Below are 15631 nucleotides of genomic sequence, written 5' to 3'. Positions count from 1 at the left end.
AAAGGTTCAGGCTTTGACGCTGATCAGCTCTACCTCCTTAAGAGACAGACCCCGCCCCCTGACACAGTCCGGCACGAACAGGAAAGCTTGCTAAGTCATCACCCAGTCACCAGGCAAGTCTTCCTTGCCAGGACCCCAGAGGAGGAGGCCATTACTTACAGCAGATGGAAATGGCAAGCAGTGGGCATGTTCATGCCTCCCATTTACACCAGAGGGCACCCTCATGTCTGTCAATACTAGATGCAAGCTATTTGGTGGAAGCAGGTTCTAAAGTGTTCTAAGGTTGCCACTTCAGGTCACCGGTGTTTCCTTCCTCCCTACTACCAGAGCCATTTGGATAGGACTCACCCTCCCCTCCTTGGGGTCCAGGATCCTCATCTTACAGCCAAGTATACAAGTTCAGCAGGCCTACCCATGGCCTTCAGCAGGTCCTAGACTAACCTACCATTGGGGACCAATAATGGGGCCCCAGCTCAGGTGCACCACCTGGTGGAGAGAAAGAAGACAGAGGCTGAATGGCAGGTTTCTGTACAGAAGTTGGCTTATACATTTTAGTAACGGGCAACAGTGCAGGGGCTACAGGGAGAATAAGAGTTCGAGAGCTGGGGTTTGGCGTAAATTTTACAAAGTGTATAAAGAATCTGTGTTTCTCTACAATAACAAAAACCAAAGGCTACAAGAGCAGTTGTATATACAAAACATGGAGATATTGCTTCACTTGCAGACAGGTTCCTGACCAGACAGGTAGACAAGACAGAGAAGGGGGGACGGGCAGGGGAGAGCGCTGCGTGCAGAGGAGAATGGAGAGGGGCGGGCAGGAGGGTCTTCTCCCAGCATAAATCTACAGGCAGGAGCAGGAGTGCGCAGGCCTGGGAATGCTGGAGGCCGTGCTGGCGCTGGCTATGGTGGTATAGGCAGGAGGCAGAGCCCAGAGTGTCCACCTGCCCAGCCCCTGATGCCTGGCTCTTCGGGTATCAGCTTAGTGAGGGTTTGGGGTAGGGATGCATGGCCAGCTGGGTCAACTGGCCAGAGAGGGAAGGAGGTGATCGCTCCCTGGAGTCTGCCAGGGAAAACAGAAGCCGGCTCCTTCCACTCATCTTCCTCACCTCTGGCTGGCCCTGTCCATCCTACCAACCTCCCCACACCCAGTCAAGATGCCCACAATACCCAAGAGCAGGTACATAAGCAAGGGGCTTCTAGCTTCTCTTGAGCAGGCAGGACAGGAGAGGCCACTTGACTCCTGCTCCTCCTGGGCCAGTGGGCTGGCAGGAGGAGCTCACTTGGAGGGTGGGAGCAGCCTGTCCTAGAGAGACAAGGGAGGGGCCGGGAGGACACTGGAGGGGTTGGCCAAGGGCCGAGGACGTGCACGCACGCTGGATGGAGGAGCAGGGTGGTCACAGGTTCTGGCAGCACTGCAGCTTATTGGGTTTCTGTCCATCCGTGGTGGGTGGCACACTGATGTCCACCACATTGTTGCCAGGGGACTCATCATGGGCTGCGCGGTCAGCAATTTGCTTCTGTGACACAATGCGGTAGATCTCTGTAACAGGAAGGGGTGTAATGAGTAAGCTGTGTGCCCGCCCCAGGCATACTACCTATCTGCAGGTCACAGGCGGCAGGGCTCCTGACCCTCAACTTGACAGAGCCTAGAATCGCTCGGGAGAAGAGCCGCTGTGCATGCCTGGAGAGGAGGATCTTGATGACTTAAATGATACAGGTAGGGCCATTCTCTGCAGGGGATGCTGGACTGTGTACAGTGAAGAAAGGGAGCTGCACACAGCTTGTGCACATCCCGTCTCCTCATGACCAGCTGCTTCAAGTTCCTTGAGCTGTCAGTCAAAATAAACCCTCAAGTTGCTTTTTTTTAAAGAGTATTTTATCACAGCAACAGGAAACAAAGATAATGCCTACCATGCTGTGATTGACCCCCCCACCACATCACGGTAAAATGGCATTGGGGGGCTGGGCTCCTAGAGATTCCCACGCACAGCCAAGTGGGAGGGGAAGGGCACAGAACTGGTCCTAGCTAGCCCAGGCTGCTTGCCCCTTCTTTCCTCTACAGCCCGACAGGGCTCTGTGTCCATGTGCCGGCAAGGGCTAGATATGTCATGATTCTGGGGCATGGAAGGTCTGGACTGGGTTTGCAGTGTGCCTGCACACTGGGCACCGTCCTTATAGCCACCCAAACACTGGGCTCACCTGTGAGGATGTTCTTGAATGCTTCCTCTACATTGGTAGAATCCAAGGCTGAGGTCTCAATGAAGGACAAGTTGTTCTTTTCTGGAAAAGAGAAAATTCTCTCTTGGGTCTGGCTCCCACACCCCTCTCCCCACACCACTCTCCAGGACTATGCCTGCCCACCTGCCTATGCTGCTAGTGGGTGGGACCAAGAGCTTAATTGAACTGCTCTGGGACAAAAGACTGAACACAGCACTATGACCATGAACCTTGACACTGGAGGAGGTGGGCATCTGACTTCTAGAAAATTCTCTGAATCCATCAGACTGGTTATCAGAGCACAGTCCCACCATGTGCTGGCATGTCCGCCGCCAGCTCACCTGCAAAGGCCCGGGCCTCGTCAGTGGGCACGGCCCGCAGGTGGCGCAGGTCACTCTTGTTGCCCACCAGCATGATGACGATGTTGCTGTCTGCATGGTCCCGTAGCTCCTTCAGCCAGCGCTCCACATTCTCGTAAGTCAAGTGCTTGGCAATATCATACACCAGCAGTGCGCCCACCGCACCACGGTAGTACCTGAAGAGGAGGTGCAGGCATGAGCATCAGACTGGATGGTGGCAGCAGCCTCAGGCGAACCCAAGAGGATGGTGGCTTTTTGGTCTAAGCACAGGGTCCAGACAAAAGGCAGTCATCATATCTTTGAAGGACTCCACAAATGGGAAAAACTGAGGAGGGAATTTGGGGTTCAATGCTAGAAGACATCTGAAGGCCATCAACAGAAGGAGAGGATACAGCAGGTATGCAGGGAAAAGGCTGTTGTCAGGCAGAAGGGCCAATGCCCACTGTGCAGATAGGCCTGAACCACACATGGGATCATTTCCATCCTCTGGGGATGAAGGACCAGTGATGAGGAAGGAAATGCAAAGCATAGCAAATGAGATGAGGGGATAGCCAGGGGGCTCAAGGGTACATAAAGAGGCAGGCTGGGTGGGTCTCAGCAATTGGGAGGCCACAGTGATGCAAAGTGTGTGCTAAAACTGGGAGATGATGCCAGGACAGGAAAACAGGTAGGCTGCCTGGGTGGGGATGGGTCAGAATGGAGGGCCTACCTAAGTTAGACCCTCACTGTCTACCCAGTAATAACCTCAGTGCCAGGTTATACCTAGGGCTGAATGCTGGTCTGTCTGTGGGTCCCACAACTCTCAGGGTACCCTTCTGCTTCTTGATCTCAGCTCTCCACACTGCAGTCCAACCCCTACACTCCCTTACAAGCTCCCGTGTCACACACCCACACATCCCTGCTATCTCCAGGTCTTAACTCTAGCTGAACTCACGCAGAGGTAATGGCACGGTAGCGCTCCTGTCCGGCAGTGTCCCAGATCTGAGCCTTGATAGTCTTGCCGTCCACCTGAATGCTGCGGGTAGCGAACTCCACGCCGATGGTGCTCTTGCTCTCAAGGTTGAACTCGTTTCTGGTGAATCGTGACAGCAGGTTGCTCTTGCCCACACCCGAGTCCCCAATAAGCACCACTTGGGGGTAGGGAGAGAGGGAGGAGAGGTGAGATTTGGGTAGCATCCAATGTTTCCTACATCTACCCACCAAACCTGCATGGTGGCTCCCTGGTTTCTGCCACCTACAGACACCCTGACAGGCAAATGGAAGCTTCAGAAACAGTCAGCCCAGATACTTTTGCTTGTCAGCTGTCCCAGTTAGGACCTGGTGACATCCCAGGCCACTCTGTAGACAGGATGGCTCGAGACTCACCAACCCCAGCGCCTGATGGCTGAGTAGTCAAGAATGGTCATAGAAAGCTCTGGAGCTGAGTGACCTTGAGCAAATAATCACTTAACCTCTCTGGATCCCCTATTAACCATGTGTCAACAGGAAGCCAGTAGGCCTATTTGGAAGGTGGAAATGATGAGAGCACACAGTCAGGCAGGACCTGGCCAGCATGCAGTCCACAGAAAAGGACACAGGGAACATTTGTCAACATTTGTTCAGGGCACAGGATAGGTCACCATTCAATGGGGTTAATACTTATTACAGTTGTGTCTGGTGTTTTAAGTGACAGGAAACAATACTTCTCCCCCTGCCCATGCTTCTCCTTCTCCAGCTGCTTCAGACAAACAAACCCTCATTCACCTGTAGCACTGCGAGTTCCATGTAGAGCAGGAACATGTGTTCTAGCTGCAGCCTAGACAGAGCTGACCACCATTCCTGCCTGGGGTGAGGACTCTACTTAGTGCTCCTAGAGGGTCCCATTGCTGTCACATCTTTCTAAGGCACATATAAGTATGTGTGACTTTGTTCAGCCTAAAAGTTGGCCTTCTAACAGTGACAGGGAGAAAAGGTCTCTATCTAGCCCTGTGCATGCCTCCTTGAAGCTGGAGCCAATCATTAAAGTGCAAACCAGGGCTGAAGCTCAGATGGTAGAGTGTCTGCCTACCATGAGTCAAGCCCCAGGTTTTTAATCTCCAGCACGGCATAAACTGGGCTTGGTGGCGCAGAGCTGTGATCCAGTACTCAGGAAGAGGAGGCAGGAAGATCAGAGATCCAAGATCATGACAGCACAAGCCTTTAATCTTAACACTTAGGAGGTCAGCCTTGTCTATATAACAAGTTCCAGGCCATTCAAGGCTACACCCTGTCTCAAAAAGCTATTGCCCCCCCCACACACACAATAAGAAATTCAAGGTTGTCCTTAGGTACAAAACAAATTTGAGCCTGGGATACATAAAACATTGTCTCAAAACAACAATAACAAAAAGGAGCCATGCGAATCTCTGGGAGTTTGAGGCCAGCCTGGTCTACAGAGTGAGTTCCAGGACAGTCAAGGCTACACAGAGAAACCCTGTATTAAAAACAAACAAAACCGGAAAAATGAACAAACAAAAAACAAAGAAATCTATTCCAGAATGTCAGGACAACCTGTTTAGGAGAGAGAAAATATTATGGGTTAACACTCCCCAGGACACAGGGCATGACACCAGCAGACATAGACTATTCAGGGGAACTGACTGGTGCCAGGTTGTAGAGCGAGTGCTAACCTGACTTGGAAAATACCGCCTCCAGGGGCTACACACCTAGAATCTGGGGCAGGGACTGGGCAGGCTGCCCTTAGCCTCAGGATTCACCATGCACGTGTTCACATGTGCACGTGCTCACATGTCCATGCTTACATTTTTGTACTCTCATGTGCATGTGCTCACATGTATACAGTGCAGATATAATAGGCAGCGGACTCTGGAAGTGAGGGTGGGCCTACCAGGTGGGGGCTGCAGGCTTGGTCATCCGGGGCCTGAGGAGCAGGAAGGGTATTCACCCAGGATCAGGCTCCCAGCCAAGGCACGACTGTGGGGTCACAGGCCCCACAGGGGAGTCTTGAGGCCTAGAAGGGCCCAGGACCCAACAGGTAGCACCCTTCCCTCCCTCCAGCCACACTAGGCTGCTCGGTTTACATGCTCTGATTTCTGTCTCCTGAATATAATACATTTCTGTGGGGGTGGAGGGGGAGGTAAGAGGCCAGTGAGACAGGGTCTCATGATGTAGCCCTGTTGACCTCAAGCTCTGATCTCCCTGCCCCAGCCTCCTAAGTGTACCAAGAGGCCAGGCTAAGAATACACTCTCTTGATGCCTTACCACTCTAGGTATTGCCCTGATTTTCTCCTTTCTGCACAGATAACCCATAGAAAGTGCTATCTATAGTTCTGCCTCTGCCTCCAGTTCTCAGGAGCACCCTAGGCTCCATACTGAGCATGGTTATCCAGGGTCTGGGTAGTTGGAGGGGCTTCCACCTTGAAATCAGGACCCCATGGTGTGGGTAGAGATGATACAGACAGGCTACAGACTTGAGGCTGAGCTCACTGGCCTGATGAGCAGGGTGATGAGCACACAGCCACCACCCCCATGAACTTACCAGCCTACAGACTTCCTACTGACTACAAAAAGAAGAGGTTAAGTCTCAGTGCCTTGTCCCCATGCAGCAGCCCTGAGAGCCCTCCTTCTACACTATTTCTTCCTATGCTTCAGTGACCCCATACTGCCTCCCCATCTTAGAGCTGCTGCAGGCTATCCTCCTACCTGAAAATATAAGAGAGTTACAGGACTGGATTCCCCAGGTAACCCTATCCAGGCTTTTGGCTGCAAACACTGTCTTAGGCTGGTGACTCCTACATTAACCTCCTTTCTGCAAGCCCAGACTGATGCACCCTCTGCTTTTATATCCCCAGACAGAGAGAGACCTAGCACTTAAAGTCGGCACAACAGAAGAGTGTCCTGGTCACTCAATCAGCTCACTGGGTACCACCCCCACCTTCCCTAGCTTAGCCAATGGCTCAGTCAACCTGGAAGGTACTGAGGCCAACCAGTCCTTTCTTCCTCTCAGACTCTAGGGTCAATTCTGCAGTCCCTTCGTAATTGAAGGGACACTGCAGGGCACTTCTGGGGGCCAGTAATATTCTGTTTCCATGTGGGTTCAACAAGGTGGCTTCAGATAGTGAAGATACTTTCCTTTGAGACAGGGTCTCATGCAGCCCAGGTTGGCCTCCAATTCACTATGTAGCTGAGGAATACCTGTATTACTGACTGCCCTACCTCTCCCTCTCAAGTGTGGGGACACGGGCATTCCCCACCATGCCTACCTGGTGTATGTGATGTTGGGATGGAACCAGGGGTCTCATGCCTTCTAGGCAAATGCTCTACCAATTGAACTACATCCTCAGCCCTGTGTGTACTTGTCTATATGAACTCAGTTGCTGGACAAAGTGTGTGTGTGTGTGTGTGTGTGTGTGTGTGTAAGAGAGAGAGAGAGAGAGAGAGAACATGCATGTGTGCATGTGTGTGTGTCTAGTTCCCTGCTCCTTGCCACCTTCAAAGGCCAAGCCACCACCTTACACTGTTATCATACTATCAGTCTTTTCTTGAGGTCCCAGCCAAAAGCTTGTATTCCTCACAGCCGCAAGAAGACATCTGTGAGCACTACAGCTAGACTGTCTGCCCTGGGCAGTGCCTCAGAATGGCTCCTAATTCCCTAAGAATCAAAGCGCAGGTCCTCCCCAGGGCCCACAAGGCATGGTATTACATGCTCTGAAGCCTCTTTCTTTCCCTTCCTCAATCTTCCACATGCTCTAGCCAGCTACATCGGCTCCTTGCTCTGCCCGGATACATCAGGCACAGTCCTGCCTCAGGACCTTTACACAGGCTACTCTTTCTTTGGCCCCTGCTTCACCTCTTTGTGAGCCCCTTAGATGCCACTTGGTCAAGAAGACCCTCTCCACAATCCTATTATAATCATACTTTCCCAACCCTCCCCATTCTCTGCCCTAGTGTTTCTTCCATAGCTCGTGAAACCCTCACATGTGTCTGGTTTCGCTCTTTTCTTTTTTTGTGGCTAGTCTGCCCCATAAGCATGGATCTTGGATAGGCGTGTTCCCTGATGTATCCTCAGGCCTGGCACAGGGCCTGGCACACAGTAAGTGCCAACAAATATCTGTGGAATGAATCAGCACACCCCTGCCTACCTCATATGACCCTAGACATGCCTACAACACCCTGGGAAGATGCCCAGGTCACCCCCCTCAGGTCGCAGGTGAGGATGGGGCAAAAACAGGGATCCCAACCCATTTCACCTTCTGGGCTGGTTGCTTTAGAGCCAAGAATAATAAGACTGAGGCAGGCATAGTGATACATGCCTATAATTCCAGGACTCAGCTGCAGCACCAGAATCATGAGTTTAAGGGCAGCCTGGGCTACATTTTGAGTCCCTGTTTCAAAGGACAAACAGTACTGATGATACTGCTCAGATGGCAGAGCACTTGTCTAAACATGCATGAAGCCTGGGTTTGATCCCCAGCACTGCATTAAACTAGATGTGAAGGCAGAAGTAGTTCAGGATCATCTCTGGCTACATAGTGAGTCTGATGCAAGCCTAAGCTTCCTGAGACCCCCCAAAACAAAACAAGCCTGATATGGTGGCTCAGGCCTTTAATCCTAGCACTCAGGAGGCAAACCCAGGCCAGCTAGGGCTACATAGTGAGACCGTATCTCAAAACAACAAAAAACTCCACAAAAACAAAACTACAAAAACCAACAAACAATCCAAAAAACTAAACAAAACAAAAACCACAAACAGATTCATATGAGAGGGACAAAAAGAGGCTGCAGAGATGACATATATGGCCTCACACAGCCCATTTTATAAAGAAGGAAACTGAGATTCAGACGAGAGATGGGGAACCCAAGACATTGTATGACCAGGAGCATGGAGGCAAAGCAGGAGTCAGGGTCTGTGTTTATCTGCAAATTTGCCCCCACCTCCCAGTCACTTTCACTAAGCAATCCATGTCCAGGGCAACTTGCTTGGGAAGTCATCTAGGCAGGATGTGAACTCAGGTCTCTGGAACAAGGTCTTTCCCTTCCATATCAATCTCACATCTTCCAGGCCATTCTCCCCTCATCCCTGGCATACAATTCAGGGGTCTTGGTTCTACCTCCTGGAGGCAGTGAAGCCCAATGCACCTCAGCCTGCCTATCTCCCAGCTTCCCACCATGTAGGCATCCTTCAGGGACAGCCAACAAATCCCTGCTCATCTTTCAAGATCCTATAGTCTGTGAGATCCTTCACTTAGTTCAGGTTTCTCCTCTCCATGCAGACTATCATATGGCCTGGACCACAAGACATGTAATGACAGGCTCAGCATCCTCCTGAGCCGCTGTGGGTACTCAGTATAAGAAAATCAAGTTCAGAGAAAGAGGTGATGATAGACAAGAGCCTGTAACCCAGAGCCAAGGATTCCCCAGCATGTTGGCTGGGGCAATGGCTGGCTGCTGAGCCATATGGAAACAAGCTAGACTGTAGGAGTCACTCTCCATAGCATCTATCCCTCACATCCTTCCCACAGGAGCTGCCATATGGAAACAAGCTAGAGTGCAGGAGTCACTCTCCATTGCATCTATCCCTCACCTCCTTCCCCAGGAGCTGCTTTGCTCCTTATTCTCACGCCCACAGGAATGACATGGAAAACTTGCCCTGCTCAGGAGATCTCTCACACCCTCTGTCTTCTCAGCCTTGCCTCTGTTGCATAGCCTCCAGAAATTGTGACCATGGCAGCTGCACTGTGACTAGGACTGAACTTTGGGTCAAGCTTGTGCCCAAATGCCTCACTGGCCTAGGCTTAGCAAATTCTCAGAGCCACCCCAGGGACAGACACAATGTCAATAATGCAGCTGCATTTAGGGACATGCAACCCAGAGACAAATTACCAGTGCAAGGTTACCCACTGAGAACAAGAAAGCACAGACCAGGTTGAGGGTCCACAGACTATGCCCAGCTGAACAGCAGGAAGGCTAGGTTGTTCAGGCCATCCCTGGCACTGGGTACCTGATATACCAGGGTGGTGATTAGGCTGCCTCTGCATGTAGGATGGGTGTGAAAATGGCATTGTCAAGAAAAACAAGTGACCAGTTGTCTTGGGAAAGTAATAAGACCTTGAGGACACAACCCCCAGCATTTCCAAAGAAGTCTGTGGCTTTGCTGGCCGGGAAATGGTCCCCCTGGATATGGCATTTGGCAAGCTAAGCAGGCAAGCCCAGTTGGCAAAAACAAAGATCTGGCAACTCTCAGGAGCCCTGGATGCTCTAGCCTGTCCTATGACAGGGTAGCACCCCTAGAGCCTTTGATGTTCAGGCTGACTGAGCAGCTATTCAGTGTAGGGAAGAAGGTGTCCTCTAGGAAGTGGGCACTAACCATTCCAGGTCCCAGGGACTGGCACAGGGGAGCATTCTTGCCTCAATTATTCTTTGGGGCAAGTGGGAGTCACTAGCACAGCACAGTAGGCCTGGTAGGCATGCTGCCTAGCTTGGTGTACTTGACAGAAGGATGTAAGTTCTGGGGCTAGCCCTGTTCCTGGGGTCTAGTGATTTCTATGTACTTGGGCAGGGGTGGGTACAACCCAAAGAACAGGGCCCCTGTGCTTCTCACATAATCTATGTCCTTGAAACCTGGGTGGGCACTAACTGGCTGGGAACTCTGGGAAAAGCATCTGAGGATGGGGCCCTAGGTGATCCCAGTGTGGCACTCCTAACTTAAGTGTTCCTCAGAGGAGAAGTCAGGGGTATCCCTGGGGATACACCAGGAGGTTGGGAAAATGGCCAGCAGCTAACAGGAGAAAATGTTGGGAGAAAAAACGTGAGGATCTATAATTAGGTACAAATAAACAACCTCACTCCTGAGAGAGAGGAGACTATTTGCAGAAGAAAACAAATGGCATGTGGCCACCTACTCTTGGGACCTCTTGGCCTTCGTCTTAAGGTCAAGGGAGCCAATGTGTAATGTGGCTGCCAAAAAACGTGAGAGAGAGGGGGGGGGGGAGAGACAGAGAGAGACAGAGAGTGTGTAGGAGCTGTCTCTAGCAAAGACTTGTGGCCCTCCATGTCAAGGAAAGGTGGGAAAGCCCAGGATGGGGACAGGCAAGGCTGGTTGAGCACAGGGAATCAGGGGTGGATGAGGCACCAGACACTATCCTTTCTGAGTTTCTAGAGGTTGCAGAGAGAGCCACATAGTGACAAGATCAGTCCTTTTCAACACTTCTGGTGCAACTGTAGATTTTGTTTTGTTTTGTTTTTCTAGAGACATGGTCTCACTACGTAACCTAGGCTGGCCTTGACCATATCCTTTTGTCACTGACTATGGGATGCCTCTCCAAGACCGACCAGGTCACTACACTTGTCATGAGGGACTGGCAGGTACAGTGATTTCACATTCTGGGGGACCTGCCACATGTAGGCAAGTGATGTGATTGATGATAGTGGTTTGCCTGCTGCTATCTCTCTTCCCTTTTAATTCCCCAGCACTTCCTTTTCTAATTTAATGGCTTGAAAATCTGAATGAAAAGGACAAATGTTAAAGGGTCCTCAGATGAGCTCTAAGGAATGGAGAGTAAACCTAGGGTGAGCATTAGTGGGATGCTGACCTTGGGGGTTAGGCAGCTACTACAAACTGAAGAAGGCAACTGCCAGATCAGGAAAGGAGGCCAGTGGGGTGGGCAATAGGGCAGGCAGACACTCCCTCCAGCCAGCTGCTGCAGGAGCTGATTGGTGTTTCCAGGAAGTGAGCTCTGGAGACAAGTACCAGGAATGGCAATGGCGCTTCATCGCCCCTGACCTAGTAACTGCACTTCTGGGAATGCACATCAAGGAAACAGCCCACAGGGCACAGAGAGGACTTGACTTGGGCACACATTCAATGCCAAGCTATTTATAACAGCAAAAGGTCGAAAACAAGCAAGGAATGACCACAGATGCTCAATGTGTTGACTTGAAGGGAAAAGATTCCCTGTCCTGCCTGAAGCTTCCTCAGGGTAGGTTGTGTGGGGACAGGTCCTTGCCATTTTAGGGCCTGAGTCTGTTCCACCCATCACCAGAAAGCCCTTCAAATATTTGGTCTCCAAAAATCCTTCCAAATCATCCTCTGCCTCTAGAGTGATACCTGGAGCCTACACCTGCTAATCACTTACATCTGGACACAGCCCACTACCAGGCCATGGTGCTATGTGGTTAACTCTGCATCTTTGCAGACCTCTGTCTCTGCCTAGGAACCTTTTGTCACATGGCTATCCCTACTACCTCCACAAACCCAAGATGCCAAGGCTGGCTTTAAGCACCAGGACACACTCCCAGAAGGGCAACTGTGTGTCCCTTTAGTGCTCAGAAATTAGCTCAAAAGCAGCCACTGTCTGGTGGGGAGCCTAGCATAAACAGCACAGGACCAAAAAGCCCGCCTGGCATAGAAGGTGTCATCATGCCAGAGACCCCTAAATATGTTCATCAGAGAAATGAGGGACCCCAGTGACATGGGGGGTGAGGTAATATAGTATGTTTTATTAAAGCTTGCCTGAGGATTCAGAAAGCAAGTAAGCCTCAAGCTACCGAGATCAGGCAGTGGTGGTACACACCTTTTATCCCAGGACTCAGGAGACAAAGGCAGATGGATCTCCCTGAGTTCAAGGCCATCCAGGGCTACACGAGATTGAATCAGTCTAAAAGAGTAACAGAGCCAACACCTTTAATCCCAGGACTCATGAAAGGTTATTTAGACAGGAACAGGGTCTCAGAGCTGGCATTCATTCTCCAGCCACACTGAGGATAGGAAGACATTGGAGTCTAAAGATTCTCTAGCCTCTCGGAAGAGAGCAGAACAGTCTGGGATTTCAGTATGAGGTTTGGTGGAGCCAGGATTGCCTTTCAGCCTGAGCTATAAGAAAGAACTAATAGCCAGCTGCTTTGCTTTTCTGATCTTCAGCTTAAAGTTTGAACCCCAATATCAGTCTCTGGGTCTTTTATTGATCATGCTACAGGTAGGAAACTCTTCCAGTGGGTTGGATGTGTATGTGTTGAGGGGAGGTCTGACACCTGTTTGTTCCAGATCTAAGCTGCAAAACTTGCCCCAAAGCTCATACCCTAAGTGGCAAAAACTCCCTAAACTGTCCAGAGCTCAATCCTGCTCCTCCCTCAGGAACTTGTCTCTCTGAACTTCAGTTTCCTTCTTGTTTTGAGGACAGGATATGGCTATGTAACTGATGTTATCTTTAAAAATTTTTGTTGAGATAGGGTCTCACTTGGCATTCCACCACACCTAGAACTCTCTATGTAGACCAGGCTTGCCTGCCTTGAATTTCACAGAACTGTGTGTTTCAGCTCCCTCCTGAGTACTGGAACTTAAGGCAAGTGCCACCACAGTTGGCCAAATCACATTATTTATTCTGTGTGCTGTATGTGCGTGGGCTCATGTGACATGGACAGAGGACAACTTGCAGACTCTGTTCTACCATGTAGGCCCCAAGACTGAATTCACGTTATCAGGCTTGGCAGCACACACAAATACCTGTTGACCTATCTCATCACCCCCAGGTTGACTTTGAAATAGAAAAAGATCCTCCTGACTCCAACTCTGAGTAATGGGATTTCAGGTGTGCACCACTTACAAGCATGTTTCTTGGATAATATGGACTGTATAAACTGATAAAGAGGATTAAAAGGAGTCATTAATGTAAAGTCTCAGAACAGTGTATGTACTGGCCCAATGTCATCCACGTGTTTTTTTTTTTTCCTTTGAGTTCCAGTAATCCAGGCTGGCCTCTGCACTTCTGATCTTCCTACGTCTGCCTCCCAAGCGCAGACCACCCAACGCCTGCACCATCACACAAGGTTTATACGGTGCTGGCGATAAAGCCCGGGGCTTTGTGCCTGCTACTGCTAGGCAAGCTCTCTCTCTACCAACTGAACTACATCTCCATCATTTACTCAGAGTTTGAACTACCGCTGCACACACAGGCACCATCCCACCCAATTCCAAGGCACCACAATTTAGGGCTCCTGCACCACGTGACCCAGGCCCCACCCCCCCCAAAGGCAGGCCCCGCCCCTACCAGTCCAGGCCCAGCCCTAGAAGTCTCACACCAATCAGGCTTCCTGGGCACGCCCACAATGTTCTTCAACTGCCCTAACCCCATCTATAACCCCCCGCTGTCAACGCTTTCAACGCAGCCCGCCAGCCAAACCCAGGGAAGCCCCGCCCCTCATGGAGCCCCGCCCCAACGGCCTCGCCTTCCACTCCGGGCCCCACCCTCTCCAGGGCCCGGCCCCGCCCCGGTGCATCCGGGGTCCACAGGCCTCTCTAAGCCTCCCTCTTCTCACTGCTGCGGACTAGGGCCCGAAGCCTAGTGAGCTCGGCCTGCCGTGGCTTCCTCCGACTCTCTACCCGGGATAGGGCCCCGCTGAAGCCTGGGGCTCCACCCTGGACCCTCTCGCCCCGTACTGCGGCCTCGACCCTCCCGTCGCTACCGCGCCCTTGCCCGCCTGTACTCCACCGGGCGCACCTTTGAATAAGTAGTCGTACTCATCGTCCCGGGTCCCCATTGTCCTGGCGCTTCCGGCGGGATCGGCGACTCCGCAGCCCCACCACAAACACCCGACGGGGGCGGAACCGGCGCCGCGCAGAGCGGCGGTCCGACGACCAGTCAACGGCGAAAGCGGTAGTGACAGGCACCCGAGCAAGCCAATCAGACTTAGGAGCCGAGCTCAGGTGGGTGGGAGCCTCTTGGGATCCACCCTTCTAGCCCTCGGTCTCATGGAGAAAGGCGGAAGGAATGCGGACCTTTCCGAAGTGACAGGCTCAGGAGCCTATCAGAAGCAGAGGGGGGAAAGGCGGGGCGGAAGACTGGAACAATGAAGTGGATTGACAGAGGGCGTAACCAATGAGGGCCTGCATTCAGAATCGGCTTTCCCCGGACCTGTCGGGGAAGGGAAATTGAGCTCCCTCCAGGTGATGTTAAGGACTTTAACGTCCTAATGACATCATAGGTCAGTGCGTCTGCCCTGGCTTCTTACCCTAGCCCCATAAACGACCATTTCCGGGTGTGTGTGTGTGTGTATGACGACTGCGGGAACCTTCTCTGGGTGGTAGTCCCCCAATTCTTTGTTTAAACCTAAAGCTTATGTCAGTACCTCCCAAACAAATAGGGATCCTAGACTTCTTTATTTGCTCCTTTTCTCAACAAATTAAGTCTTCTGTTTTCTGCTTTTCATCAGTACTCACTTTTTTTTTTTTTTCTTTTTTAAAGACAGGTTCTCACTAAGTAAACCTGGTTGTACAGGAATTAGTGATGTGAATCAGACCACACCTGTCTGGTTTTCTTTTTTTGAGACAAGGCCTAATGTTACTCTGGCTGCCTTTAAATTTGCTATGTTATTTATGGATTACTTTGAACATTTTTTTCCCCTGCCTTATTTGGAGCACAAGGTCTCGACTGTGTAGCTTCAGCTTGTCTGGAACTTGCTGTGTAGAACTCAAGAGATCCACCTACCTCTGCCACACACAAATGTACTGGGATTAAAAGACATTTGCCACCACATCCTGACTTTGAATTTGTGATCCTCTTATACACTGGTAACTTAGAAGTTACCTCTCTGATCTCATTTTCTTTCTCTGCTCATGTGTTCCTGAGATTATGTGGATTGTTTCCTTAAACACATACACAATTAACAGTCTGCTTTGTGCCATGAAGTCTTTGTTTAACAAATATTCAGAGGCTGGGCAGAATACTAAGGGAAAGGAATGCAGCTTAATTGTATTTATTTTACATCTATGTATGTATGTATGTTTTGTTTGCATGTTGTGCACTCTGTGCATGCAGTTCCCCGTAGAGGCCAGCCCTGAGACTGAAGATACAGACAGTTGTGATCTGCCATGTGGGTGCTGGGAATCAAACCTGAATCCTGTGTAACAACAGCCAGTGATCTTAACCACTGAGCCATCTCTTCAACCCACAGCTAAATTAATTAGAATTCAAAGGCTTGGTTTCAATCCCCAACATTGAAGTGGGGAAAAAAATTCTTACTGGCATGGTAGCAGATGTTTAAATTTAAAAGCTCCTTTGGAACTGAAATGCTCAAGCAAT

The 15631-nt window shown here is 50.8% G+C and overlaps 1 protein-coding gene across 1 annotated transcript; it reads right to left on the bottom strand.

Annotated features, from left to right (window-relative positions):
* Window positions 1-516: 516 nt before the first annotated feature.
* Rab11b (RAB11B, member RAS oncogene family) lies at window positions 517-14209 on the bottom strand. The gene is made up of 5 exons (XM_027418032.2): window positions 14051-14209; window positions 3511-3706; window positions 2559-2752; window positions 2200-2280; window positions 517-1540 (listed from the first exon to the last, which is right to left on the bottom strand). The coding sequence occupies exons 1-5, from the start codon at window positions 14088-14090 to the stop codon at window positions 1395-1397; spliced, it is 657 nt and encodes a 218-aa protein (XP_027273833.1). The 5' UTR covers window positions 14091-14209; the 3' UTR covers window positions 517-1394.
* Window positions 14210-15631: the final 1422 nt, after the last annotated feature.

This window comes from Cricetulus griseus, chromosome 5 (genome assembly GCF_003668045.3).
Source record: "Cricetulus griseus strain 17A/GY chromosome 5, alternate assembly CriGri-PICRH-1.0, whole genome shotgun sequence".
NCBI classification, from domain to species: domain Eukaryota; kingdom Metazoa; phylum Chordata; class Mammalia; order Rodentia; family Cricetidae; genus Cricetulus; species Cricetulus griseus.
The sequence above is the reverse complement of the archived record's forward strand: the minus strand, read 5'-3'. Positions and strand labels throughout refer to the sequence as shown.